Source organism: Anomaloglossus baeobatrachus, chromosome 2 (assembly GCF_048569485.1).
Source record: "Anomaloglossus baeobatrachus isolate aAnoBae1 chromosome 2, aAnoBae1.hap1, whole genome shotgun sequence".
NCBI lineage: Eukaryota > Metazoa > Chordata > Amphibia > Anura > Aromobatidae > Anomaloglossus > Anomaloglossus baeobatrachus.
The window spans coordinates 539,802,756-539,817,344 of NC_134354.1; the positions used below are offsets into that span (position 1 = coordinate 539,802,756).

The 14,589-nt window shown below is 40.0% G+C and overlaps 1 protein-coding gene across 1 annotated transcript in view; it reads right to left on the bottom strand.

Moving 5' to 3' along the window:
• Window positions 1-11,037: 11,037 nt before the first annotated feature.
• Window positions 11,038-14,589, bottom strand: part of GRK1 (G protein-coupled receptor kinase 1) — a 131,574-nt gene continuing 128,022 nt past the window's right edge. The window contains exon 7 of the mRNA XM_075334327.1: window positions 11,038-11,315. Within this exon, the coding sequence (XP_075190442.1) occupies window positions 11,038-11,315 (278 nt within the window). The remainder of the gene's footprint in view (window positions 11,316-14,589) is intronic.

The window sequence follows — 14,589 nt, forward strand, 5'->3', positions numbered from 1 at the left end:
TGTATGTAAGTTTGATGTTTCGATCGTTATTATTGAGACTGTCCATCAAAGTATGCAGTTCAGCAATAGGTCCATCCCAGATAAAAAGGATGTCGTTTATAACATGCATCCAATTGTGTACACTTTTGATACCTGGGATGTCATTGTCAAAGAATATTTCTCTCTACCATGCCCCCTTAAACAAGTTTGCATAGGACGGGGCACTTGATGCCCCCATTGCTGTCCCCTGAGTTTGTTTATAGATATTTTGGTCAAATGTAAAAATATTGTGCATTAAAATAAATTCCAGAAGGACCAAAATAAGTTTGACCATTGGTTTGCCCAGAGTGCTGAGATTGAGAAAGAGTTCTGCTGCTTTTAAACCATCAGAATATCTGATTGAAGTATATAGAGACTCCACATCAGCCATTACCAATGTCATATTTTCATCTAATTGTAGATTATCCATTTGGCAAAGGACCGATGTTGTGTCTCTAATATACAGGGTCAGTTCCACAACCAAGGGATTTAGAAAAAAATCAATTATCGAACATATGATTTCACATAATCCACCCTTACCTGATATGATTGGTCTACCCGGAGGGTCGGTTATGTTCTTATGTATTTTTTGTATCAGTTATAGGGTGAGTAACGTTGGATGTAGTTCCGTGACGACGTCACCATCTTTCTAGGAATTGTTCCTTCTTCATAAGCCTGTGTCAGGATGCAAAGAAGTTCACTCTTAAATTCAGATAGGGGGTTATAACTCAATTTAGTATAACATCTTTAATCATTTAATTGTTTGGGGGCTTGTTTGAGATATAGTTCATTGGGCCAAAGTACCACATTACCCCCTTATCCGCTGGCTTAAATTGTACATCACGCCAGGGCTGAAGCTCCAAGACAGCATTTTTTTCTTTTTTACTAAGATTGGACATTCCTCTGTTTTCAAATTGTTTTTCTAGTTCCCCTGATACAACTTTGATAAATACATCTATAGAAGGAACTGTATTTAAAGATGGAAATTTCTGTGATTTGTTAATTAAAGATATGGGGAATTTACTTACTGAGGATTCTGAATTCTCATCAGCAACTTGCTGTAGTATCTCCACTGCTTCGATTTCTTCTCTAGTATCAAATAAATAATAGATTGAGGTTTTGAATAAAATCTTTTAAATAGGAGCTTTCTTCCAAAAAGATGTAGATCTTTTATTGCTGTAAAAAGGTCTCGTGAGGAAGAGGGAGAAAATAAAAAACCCTTTTCTAACAATGTGATATGCGTTTGAGAAAGCACTTATGAAGAAAGGTTAATTACCTTGGGTCGATCTCGAAGATTCATTCTTCCTTCTTTATCAAAAATATTGTATTGTTTCTTATTTTCTGCTTGTTTACCTTGCATTTGCTTTTACTTCCAGTTTTTAACACTTTGTATGTGTATATTTAATTTTTAAGGGCCTTGTTTGGGCTTGAGGTGCATTTTCCCTCTGCACTTAGGATTTGGCGCTGTTTGGTTGATTTGCCCCTGGAGCGCTGTTATACACACTCTTGGAACATATCTGCCTTCCAGGTCTGTTCACTTCTGGTGCACTGCTATTTACGCTCATGGATCGCATTCTGCCCTCCACGTTGGGTAACTGACATTGTCTGGCTGACTCATTTCCGATGCGCCCCACATGAACCAGTCGTCTGACTGACTCATTTCTGATGCGCCCTGCATACAGCGCTGTGGAATTTGCGTTCCATATGGTTTTCCTAATGCTGAACACTATGACCACATCCAGTCACTGCACTGTAGTGCCTGCAGGTTCTCTAATTTGTAGCGATCTTGTATTATTTGCATCTCTAATGACTAGTCTGGCCCCAATATTGTTATTTAGTATATATACTGCACTATTTTGGATGCAGGGCTGATGGATAAATCATTCACTTCTAATTTAGGGGTCATTGCCCACTCCGGATATAGATATAAATAGGAGGCCTACACTGGGGCTTTTCAGAAATCATCCTTTTACACCATCCATCTGGTACCCAAGGGAGGCTTATGCATTTGCTGTCTACCCTCTGGTTAATTTCCCTTGATGAATCCCTAGCATCCTTTGGCGGAAATGCGTTGAGACTGCGACTTTGAATATCATCATCAGTAGAGATGAGCCACCCCCCTGGCGTTCGAGTTCGGTTTGGTTAATCGAACGGAGGCCCTGTTCGACGAACGTTCGAAAAGATGTTCGACTAACCACTCGAACCCCATTGAAAACAATGGGAGGCAAACACAAACACACAAAAACACATTATACATGTACACATACAGTTAATAAACATTTCCATAACACTTACAGGTCCCCACGACACGTTCTGCACTCGATCTCCTGCCGCTTCTCCTTCTGATAATCACTGCATCCTCCTGGTAACCAGAACTGATGATAGGACCTATCGTGACGTCAAAATAGCATGTGACCAGTCACGTGTCTATTATCTCATTGGCTACAGACTGGTCACATGGCTAGACGTCATGCTAGGTCCTGTCAGTGCATATCTCCAGTACGGGGTGATCGTTCCAGCATCTCCGTGTACTGGCGAAATGCTCTGGCACATGGTCAGCTTCCCCGTACCTGCATGTGTGCTCTCTTTACAGAGTCAGCCCACATGCAAGGACAGGTTGCCACAGCCGGTGAATAACGGAGATCACCGTTGCTATAGCAACCCGCCTGTCAGCGGTGACGTCACCGCTTACAGCCCGCAGCTTCTGCTCACTCACTGAGTGAATAGACTGCACGGGAGCAGCAGCGTTCTTCCTCCCATGCAGTGCTGTCTGATGTAGCAAAGCTGCATGGGTTGAGGGAGAAAGAAGACAGAAGACCAGGATCGTGGAGGGATGAGAGGGAGTAATAAACATGGAGTCTCTAATGTGTCTGTGTATTTATTTCTATTAAAGTATTTTTTTTCTGTGTGGTGTCTTTTTTTTAACCCTTTATTGGAGATTCTTAATGGCCGGGTCAAATTGCCTGACATTAAGAATCTCTGGCTTAATGCTAGCTAGTAAAACAAATCTTGTATTAACTCATTATTACCAAGCAAGCCACTCGGCTTCAGGGCTGCTGGAAGAGTTGGATACAGCGCCAGATGATGGCGCTTCTATGAAAGCGCCATTGTCTGGGGCGGCTGCAGACTGCAATTCACAGCAGAGGAGCCCAGAAAGCTCGGGCCAACCTGTGCTGCGGATTCCAATCCCCAGCTGCCTAGTTGTACCTGGCTGGACACAAAAATGGGGCGAAGCTCATGTCGATTTTTTTTTTAATTATTTCATGAAAGGGCAGATCAAAGTATTGTAGTGTGTCTGTGCAGGACCTCAATGAAAGAGGAGGCGCCAGACCCGAAGAACGGAGACACCCATCTGATCCATCTGCACAGTACCGACCGTTTCGGTAAGTACTATAAAGTGATTTTTATGTTCTTCACAGCGGCCTGGGCTCTTATATACAGCATGTTAGAATGCTGTATTTAAGAGCCCACTGGTGGTAGTCGCAGCTTATAGTCACCAAATCTGGTGACAGGTTCCCTAAAAGTTCTGTGCATTGTGTATTTTAACATTTTGAATATGTAATAATGTAGTTGTTAAAATTTTATATTGAGTGCTGGATCGCTTCTGGTTTTACGCTTTGTTTTTTTCTTAGAAATATAGATGGAAAAGAAAATACTGACCACAGAACTGCCCCATGAAAGTGGGGTATACATTTGATTTGGTAGACATACATATTTATTAGCTACTAATTGTAAAATGCAGAATTGTCATTTATATTGTAAATCCACATTTATGTATTATATCTATATTAGACCATGTATTTTGGTTTACAATTCAAGTGTGGACACAGACAAAAGAGGACTGCTGTGTAAAAACAGTCTATGGTCACTTTTTGCTCTAATAACATAATGCAGCACTTGCAGCTACACCTTACACCTTTGGCCCCTGTATGAATCACAGCTTGCACCAATGGTATATCCACCCCCATTACAACCACAAAGAAAGACACACTGCTGTGCAAATCTGCAAAATGAAGACTTTTAAAGGAAATTAAAGGACACTCTTGACTTATAATGGGGTTCTATTAGAGATTTTACTGCAGGTTTCTATCATCTGGACTCCTAGGATGATGTTGCTGTAGTATCCTTACTATTAAATCAGTCAGAATTGCTAATGGAGGCTCCAAGAGCAGTGTGGACAGACTGTTAAGACACTAATTTTTTTTCCTGTGTTTGGATACTTTGTCATTTTGCTTGCTTGTTAATGCCTCTATTAAGGCAAACTGAATATATTTGCCCTACATAATTTTTTTTTAATTATTATAGAATCTGAAGTGTGATGGTTGCTTATTTCTTTGGAATGGGCATGACTTTTTGGAAAACAAATATTTGAGACACGTGCACACTTCCTCTGTGTTTGAAAATATTCTTATTGGTATATCATAAGGTGCAACCTCCTAGAGGCATAATAAAGAGTAATACCAGAAAATTCCAAAAAGATGACAAATAAATGTTTAAGAAAAATAATGATTTTTCTAATTTTTAATCTTACCACAGTCACTTCATACAGTATATTCAGTGGTATACAAAGCAGATATGTTCACATTTCAAATGTACATATATAACAGAAGCGTAACACAAAGCAACTATCTATCCTGACATCAAAGGTATAGCATTCACTAGGATATTGTGAACAAGGAAATATGTCAGGAAAATAAAAAATTTCTATGAACACTATCAACTGAAATCAAATCCTTGTACACCAATAAGGATGTATGTGTAGCTTACCACAGTTTCTTAGGCCCCCTTCACATGTACATGATTCCGGTATGTGTAGCACGAATGCCACACATACCCATGATAACCTATGGTGGTCTTTATATGTCCATCTTTTTACACTGACTGTGTGTCTGTGTGAACCACATGGAGATATGTCCATTTTTTTTCCGGAAGACAAAGACCAATTAAACAGGGAGAGGGAGGGAGCCAGCACTGCCTGAGAATGGCATGCAAAAAAAAATATTTTTTTTGTGTAAATTCAGAATTATTCCAACTGTACTATAATGCAAATTGAGATTTTTAGCAAATGATTGATCAATAATTTGAGCCGCCTCTGCCAACGTCAAGGCAAATCTCTATAGGGGGTTCCTAAATATATTTATATTTTCAATGTGCCATACGGCTAACTAATTAAATTAAAAGCAGAACCATATTAAAGCATACATTTACCCCCCTATTGAGATTTTCCGTGACGTGGCAGGGGTGGCTCAAAAGGTTGATCAATTTTTTGCTAAAAATCTCATTTTTCCATTGTAGTACAGTTGGAATTATTTGTAAATTTACACTTTTAATTTTTCGCACGCCATTTTTCAAGCAGTGCTGGCTCCCCCCCTTCTGATGTATATTGATTCGGTGGCTGACCCCCACCATGCGGTGCACGCCTGGTCTGGTTTGCAGATTCCTTCTGCTTCTACCAAAATTATATATTGGTGGCTGTTCACACTTCACCACCTCCCCCTTGTCCACAGGCTTTTTAATTAAGCACCATTTACTTGGGCCTGTTCTGCCTTTATTCATGGACCCTGGTCTAGCACTGTGAGGGTTAGTTCTGACATTGTCCTGGTGTGTGTGGCGTTTGCTGCACATGCTGGAACTTAGGCTACCATTATTCGCGGTTGCTTCTCCTTGCAAACATGGAAGCAGTTTCTGAAATGTTACAGGTAAATGTGTTGCTTTAATATGGTTCTACTTTTAATGAATTTTTGAGGCCGCATGGCACAATGGAAATATTAAATATAGCATAGGACCCCCTATTGATATTTGTCATGGCGCGGCAGGGGTGGCTCAAAAGGTTGATCAATTGGTTGCTAAAAATCTCATTTTTGCATTGTAGTACAGTTGGAATTATTTGTGAATTTACACTTTTAATTTTTCGCATGCCATTTTTCAAGCAGTGCGGGCTCCCCCCCTTCTAAAGGCCAATTAAAGTCTACGGGTCTGTGAAAACCACACACAGCACATAGATGGCATCCATGGCCATGCCATGGATGGCATCCACATGTTTAACATTGTTCATCCAACTCAGATGACACACAGATGACAGACTAATGGAACATTTGTACGAGGATCTGGACAGACAAAAAAAATGCAATAGGGTCTTAACTGTGTGTAATAGGGAGAATAAGTGAGGGGGTTGTGCTCACCTGATGGAGTTGTAAGAGGCACAACTCCTGTAGAAACATGAAATAAGCGGCTGCTGTGGCTCCACAGTATGCAGAGATCAAAGGATAGGAGACAAGGGACATAATCTGCGCTGCCGGTGATTCAATAGAGCTCAGACCAGGGAGTTAAGAACATGCAGTTTATGAAAGTCTATGTGTTTCGAAACTGACTGGTTTCTTTACCAGAACAAACCATTATGCAGGAGGGAGGGCACAGATAATTATAAATCTTAATCTTTTTAAGTATCTGTCTCCTCCCTCCTGCATAATTGTTTGTCCTGATGAATCGCCGGTAGCGCAGATTATATCCATTGCCACTGATGATACGATACAGTTTTTTCACGTACCAGTTTTAAACACACGTGTGAAGGAGGCCTAACATGGATCTCTGTATACTTGTTGCTATACTTTATCAAAATAAAGGCAAGTCCAACAAAAAATGTCTCTTCTCTATTCTGATCCTTCTAAAAATATTCTAAGTAGTGAAACAGCAATAAAAACACATTTTTTTCCAATGATGTCTGAAATACTGACAGTGTTTTCACAAGAATTTAGATAAAGACAAGAACATTTTATGCTTCACTGTTTTGGAAAATAAATTAAATCAGTTTATTTACTTAATTATTGTAATTGCTCAAAGTTTTATTATAAATTATGAATTTACTTTCAGTATTTGGTAAAAATGGAAACTGACATGTTTAGGTGGGCTGCGCTATTGAAATGAAGAGCCTTGGGATTCCACATTGGTTTTATTAATGCCAACACATTTCTGCACTGAACCAGTACCTTTCTCAAGCTGGAAAAAACAAGTATCTTGGTTCAAGTTACTTGGTTTTTACACCTTGTATCAAGTTACTTGGTTTTTACACCTTGAGAAAGGCGCCGGTCTAGAGCAGAAACGCATTAGTATTAATACAAAAAGATTTGGAGGCTCTTCAAGGCTCTTCATTCCCGTTGTGCAGCCAGCCTAAACGCATTGGTTTCCATTTTCGCCATTATACATCACCTTCTGTTGAGCGCTACCATCGCTTATATTTTTCTTTTACCAGATGGTATTGCTCTATTTTGTGTACGCTTCAGTACATCTCCAGATTTTCTCTACTTCAATTTTTTGTTACACAGAATTATTTTCATAAAATATTAAATCTAAAAGGAAATTGCAGCTCTAGCGTCAGAAGTTTGTAAAAGGCATCCTATCTCATTAAGACGAATGGTGCCATTTTATATCCAATATCAGAGCTATTAGTTTCTAATATTTTAAAAAAAATAGCTTTTACAGCCACACTGGTTCTCTATTAAAATCACACCTATTCAAATAACGCAGGCTTAATAGTACAATACTAATGATAGCGGTGTGTAACACATCAAGAGGAAATGCTGTTTTTCGATGAAAGCCTTATCAGATGAACTTTCTATATATCAGTCATTTTCATATTATGATACTATGCATGATTAAAAATGAGAACGGGGGCACATAATTTCAAGAAAACAAAAAGTTAGCATAATATACAGCTCTACGATGGTGTTTTTAGTTTCCAAACAAAAATCACATCTTTCAGGCTGATATCCAGATGAGCTATAGTTTACTATTATTTTCCACAGATGAAACGCTATGAAAAGTTAATAAACAGCTCCAATATAAATAAGAAATAGACTTTGTAATTTACATCACATCCCAAGGCAGTCCCTCAGCTAAGATCTTAGTAACATTGTGTTACTTCCAGTGGTTCTCTCATGAATACTAAGCCATGAGCAGCACCTCCTTCTGAAATTATCAAGTGACAGACCCAGTTCAGCTTCGCATATTTTTTTATGCTTTCTCCTATTATTTATTTATTTATACTTATCACACTTTTAAAATGAAAATCCTCATTAAAGGCAGTGTTACCTTTGCAACCTTTTTTTCTGATTTAATGCAACTAAAAGTATGATGAAATTTTACAAATAGTCTTCATGAGAATTAACTACTAATTTACGCCATTAGCCCTTAGGAAGATCTAGTGTCTTTGTGGTTACAGACTACAAACAAACTGGGTAGTCCCTTACTGTAATCAAATTCTTTTCCAATTGTCCCATTCTTGCTATTGTACATTTGGAAGGATGTCAAGAAAGCAGTAAAGCTTTATTAAAAGAAAAAAACTCTGCAAAGCTGCAAGTTCCTGTGCAATCAAAAATACAACTACAGCTGGTTCCTAAGGTTATAAAAAGAGAATTCCAGTGCTGATAAATCCAAAGTGAAGAAATATTTTATATTAATAAAACACCTTCCTTTATAACCAGCAAATAAATGTCATCAGTAAGTTTATTGAATACGGTATTCTTGCAGCTGCTGATTTTTGTATACAGTAGTTCCTCTTTCCTTATATTTAGTGATGGGCGGACTCGCAGATAACTGGGACCAGCCCAGAATTGATCTTCATTATCTAGCCAGAGGCCAGTCCCTATATAAGTCTATGGTGATCAGAATCCAGCGATTAAAAATGGTGGTTGAAGGGATAGGGGGTGTGGCTGTAACTGCCTCTTGGCCGCTCATTCACTTCAGGGTTGCTCATTTACCTTAATGCATATGCACTGCTTTCCCCACCACCTGCGTTAGTGATTGGTTGCAGTCAGATGTGCCCCCACTTTGAGTGGCAATGTGTCAGCTGACTGCTTCCAATCACAGACACTACGTGCATCTATCATGGTATGAAAATGAATAAGTAAAATATTGGGCATAGGATCCCCCCATATTATGATACCCAGAACAGATAAAGCCACGGCTACAAGTTGCAGCCCCCAGATGTGCTCTTATCTTGACTGTGTATCAAAAAAAGAAGACCGCATGCATTTGGTTTTTTTTTTAATTATTTAAATAAGTCATTTAAAAAAAATGGAGTGAAGTCATTTTTAATACCCAGCCAAAATAAAGCCCAATGACTAGTTTTCTCAGGCTGGGAGGCTCAAGGGTATTGGGCCCACCAGCCTTAAAATAGCCGCCTGCAGCTGCCCAATATTGGTGCATCCATTAGATGTGACACTCCCAGAACTTTACCCAGCTCTTCCTGATTGCCCTGACGCAGTGGAAATCAGGGTAATAAGGGGTTAATCATAACTCACAGCTGCTATTAAGCCCTAGATTAGTAATTGGAGGCATAGATGATACATCCCATTACTAATCATTCACCACTTTATTGACCCCAAAAACACCCATTCAGGTCCATTGTAATCCACACGAGGTCACACCTCGATTCCAGTTCTGCTACACTACTGAAGGCATAGCGCGCGACTATTGTACATGACCGCTCGCAGCGGACTTCAGGCAGACACTGAGCAGCAATCAGCAGTGACGTCACTGAGGTAAGTTGCAAGCACAGCTGGAGATTCCCACATACCACCACGTTCTCTGACCATAGGTAACCTGACCTCAAGGTACTTCATTAAACTCAGTTACCCCACCTGAGGTCACCCGAGGTCACGTTACCTGCGGTCACTGGTGGAGGGCCATGGGAACCTCCAGCTGTGGCCACAAATCATCTGAATGACATAACCGCTGATTGCGTGGCTCACTAAGTCTCTGCCTGAAGTTCACAGCGAGAGGGTCTGCTTTATGATGCTTGCTGTGAGCTACACATGTAGCAGAGCTGGAATCATTGTGGAACCTTGTTTAGATTACATCGGACCTGCAGGAGTGTTTTGGGGTCAATAAGGGAGTGAAAGAGTTTTTTGTATTTTATTTCAAATAAAGAATTTTTTCAGTGTTTAAGTTTATTTACTTTCACTTACAGATTAGTAATGAAGGTTTCATAAACACTTCCCATCTAGTGCTTAGTGACAGTTGTGAATTGTTGGTAACCCCTTATTACCCCGATTGCCAACACACCAGAGCAAACGGGAAGAGCCTGGTAAAGTGCCAGGACTGTCACATCTAATGAATGTGGCAATTCCAGGTGGCTGCAGACTGCTATTTTTAGGTTGGGGGAACCCCAATAAGCACAGGTCTCCCCAGCCTGAAAATACCAGCCCCCAGCTGTCGGGCTTTATCATGGGTGGGTATCAAAATTGGAAAGGACAACACATCAGTTTTTTTAATTATTTTTTAAATCTGTTTTTTTTTTTAAAAAAAAAAAGCTGCATGCAGTTTCTCCTATTTTTATACACAGCCAAGATAAGCGCACGGCTCGGAACTGCCGCCTGTAGCTGTAGGCTTTATCAGTACTAGGTATCCTAATATGGGAGGACCCTATGCCAATTTTTGTATTTATTTATTATTACTGTATGATAGACCTGTAGATAGGATCTGTGATTGGAAGCAGTCAGACATGCTGTCATTCAGCATTGGAGTGCGTCTGACTGCAAAAAAATCAAAGAGACTGGTGGGCGGGGAAAGCAGTCCATATGCAATGAAGGTAATGAACGGCCCTGGCAGTGAATGATCGGCCGCAAGAGCAGTTACAGCTGCGCTGGAGACTCTGTAAGAATGAAGCGTTTGCTTCATTCTTATTTTCTTTCTTTTTCCTTTATTTTTTTTATTTCCTGAGTTGCCAGATCCAGATCAATACCAAGAATTCCCTAAAAGTTCCGGGCTTGGTCCTCGGGTACATTTGGAAAACGGATCCGGACTTTTACAGTGCAGGTCTGCCCATCACTACTTATATATAATAAATTCTTATCTAAGGGGATGGGAAGAGGCAAATGTATATGCCGTATCATAACAATGTCTTTAATTGAGTGATTCATCGTTCTGAACACATCTGTAGCCTAATATGAAGTTTTTGCAGTCAGAAAATAAAACAATTATCTTTACTTTTACATATCTGGAGAAGGTTAATAAATCTCTCTATGCAATTCGACATACTCCAGACTTAGCTGAGTTGTCATTAGCGGTGGAGTGTCGCCTGATGTCATTTACTTCTTCATTCAGTTCATCATAGATACCAGTTTCAATCATTTCTTCTTGCCATGGTATAGGAATGTTTCCAGAAGCAAATTCATCAAAGAATTGCTTATCATTTTCCTCAAGGTTGACTCCTTTCACTGTCGAAAACAATCCAACATCTTGAATATCCTTAGCATACACTGTCTTGGAGTCAGGGGTAAAAGGTGGTGGGAGAATGCCTGTCGGATTAAATGATATAGATGAAATGTGATTTCATAAAGATTTACTTATTAACACAATAGGAGAGCAAATGCCTTCAATGATAATTATAATTTACCTTATAATAAAAACGAAAGAACCATACAATACTCCCAGTTCTCACAAGAAAAACTTTCAATATAGTATCATGAAAATAAGGGCTCATTCAGACATCACCTTTTCATGTATGAGTTCTATCCACACCAAAAAAAGAGACATGTCCAAATTTTGATCCAAATGTTGGAGCAAATTTGCCAATGCTAGACTATAGATCTCTGAAAAAAATCAGACAGCCAAGGAAACGCTCAACTGATTTCTGAGAAAGAAGAAACACTGCTAGAATGGCCCAGCCAATCACCTGACCTGAATCCAATAGAAAAGTAATAAAGGAACTAAAGCTCAAACAGAAGGCGCCCACAGAACCTTCAGGATTTGCAGAGTGTGTGGAACAGTGGGCCAAAATCACACCTTTGCAATGTATATGGTTAAATTCTCCATACTGGAGGCATCTTGAAGCTGTCATCACCAACAAAGCCTTTTGTACAATGTCAAAATTGTCAATAGCACCTTTATGCGGGCGTCACACGGTACGATCTATCGTGTGATCGCACGAGTGATCGTACCGCCCCCGTCGTTTGTGCGTCACGGGCAAATCACTGCCCGTGTCGCACAAAGTCGTTAAACCGCCGTCACCCGTACTTACCTGCTGAGCGACCTCGCTGTGTGCGGCGAACATCCTCTTCCTGAAGGGGGAGGGATGTTCGGCGTCACAGCGATGTCCCACAGCCGCCAGCCAATAGAAGCGGAGGGGCGGAGATGAGCGGGATGTAAACATCCCGCCCACCTCCTACCTTCGGCATAGCCGGCGGGAGCCGCGGGATGCAGGTAAGCTGTGTTCATCGTTCTCGGGGTGTCACACGGAGCGATGTGTGCTGCCCCGGGTACGATGAACAACCGGCGCCATGAAAAATAAACGATTTTTTAAAAATAAGCGATAAGGAACACGACTCACGATTTGTGACCGAACAGTGTTGCTCGAAGGTGTCACATGAAACGACGTCGCAAACGATGCCCGATGTGCGTCCCGAAAACCGTGACCCCGACGATGCATCGCATGATAGATCATCTCGTGTGAGGCCCGCATTAGAAATATATTTACTTAGAAAGTGGTGAAATGTTCTAAACTTATTTAACCCAATGTATGTATTAAGATTACTTATATAATAGATCAACTATGTAAAATGGTTGGGACACGTGTAATGATCATTTGCAATAGATTCAGTCATAAATACAAAATGGGGCAGATAAAAGATTATTATACCTGAAATTGTTTTACTAAATAGTATTGTATTATTTTAACCTAAGTCAAATCAATATTCGGTGTGATCACAGTTTACAATCAAACTATGCTTAGTACAGTTGCACACAGTCTTTGAAGTCAGTGAGGAGCTTGGTCCAAACAGCTTGGAAAACTATACGATTTATAATTATTGCCCCAATATTCTCCATTATGTAATAAACTGAGATTTCAAGCACCAAGCATGATAATATGAGCTAGTGTTGGACTACCAGTTTATAGAGAATATTGGTAATTTCGTTTATGACGTGTCATACATTATAAAGTATTTTATGTTTTCATCTTGATGACTAATGTTTTTTTGGATGTAACGTAAATTATAAAAAAGCGACATATCATATTGCGCCACTAAAATCATATATAAACCCACATGCGCATAATCATCAAGTCATAAAAAGTAACCTGTCATGTGTAGAAACCTTCAGATTTTGGTATAAGCTGCAGGTAAATAGGATTTAAACCATGTTATGCTGTTTATTGGAAGTTCTGCTATAGGGGAAAAAATAAGTTACATTCGACCTACAGGCACTAATTAGCGCAGTGCATGGGGCTGTTTCGTTCACCGCTGTATCACCTCCCTGCAGATTAATTGACAGCCTGCTCTGCACACACATGCTGCACACATACACTGCAGAACTTGAGACAACTAACAGTTCAGGGGGACTGAGTACAGCATTCATAATGTATAATGAACCGTGACAGTGACAGCTCTCTGCACTGACCCAATGACTGAAAGCAAGTAGCTGATAGAAGAATATAACTTCTTTTTCTCCCTGAAGCTGCACTTGCAATAAAATCAATCTAACATGATTTAATTGATACAGTGAAGGAAATAATTATTTGATCCCTTGCTGATTTTGTAAGTTTGCCCACTGACAAAGACATGAACAGTCTATAATTTTAAGGGTAAGTTAATTTTATCAGGAGAGATAGAATATCCAAAATAAAATCCAGAAAATAAAATTGCATACATTATATAAATTTATTTGCATTTTGAAGAGAGAAATAAGTATTTGATCCCCTACCAACCATTAAGAGTTCTGGCTCCTACAGACCAGTTAGACGCTCCTGATCAACTCGTTACCTGCATTAAAGAGTGCTGTCTTAAATTGTCACCTGTAAAAAAGACTCCTGTCCACAGAATCAATTAATCAGTCAGACTCCAACCTCTACAACATGGGCAAGACCGAAAAGCTTTCTAAGGATGTCAGGAAAAAGATCATAGACCTGCACAAGGCTGGAATGGGCTACAAAATCCTAAGTAACATGCTGGGTGAGGAGACAACTGATGGTGCAATTGTAAGAAAATGGAAAAAATACAAAATGAGTGTCAATCGGTATCGATCTCTGGCACCATGCAAAATCTCACCTCGTGGGCTATCCAGGATCATAAGGAAGGTGAGAGTTCAGCCTCAAACTACATGGGAGGAACTTGTTAATGATCTCAAGGCAGCTGGGACCACTGTCACCAAGAAAACCATTGGTAACACATTACGCCGTAAGGGTTTAAAATCCTGCAGTGCCCGCAAAGTCCCAATGTTCTAGAAGGCACATGTGCCAGCGCGTCTGAAGTTGGCCATGAACACTTAGATGATTCTGAATGTAATTGTGAGAAGGTGCTGTGGTCAGATGAGACAAAAATTGAGCTCTTTGGCCTTATCTCAACTCGCCATGTTTGGAGGAAGAGAAAGGCTGCCTATGACCCAAAGAACACCATCCCTGCTGTCAAGAATGGAGGTGGAAATATTATGTTTTGGGGGTGTTTCTCTACTAAGGGCACAGGACTACTTTACCGCATCAATGGTACAATGGATGGAGCCATGTACTATAAAATCCTGAGTGACAACATCCTTCCCTCCGCCAGGACATTAAACATGATCCATGGCTTGGTCTTTCAG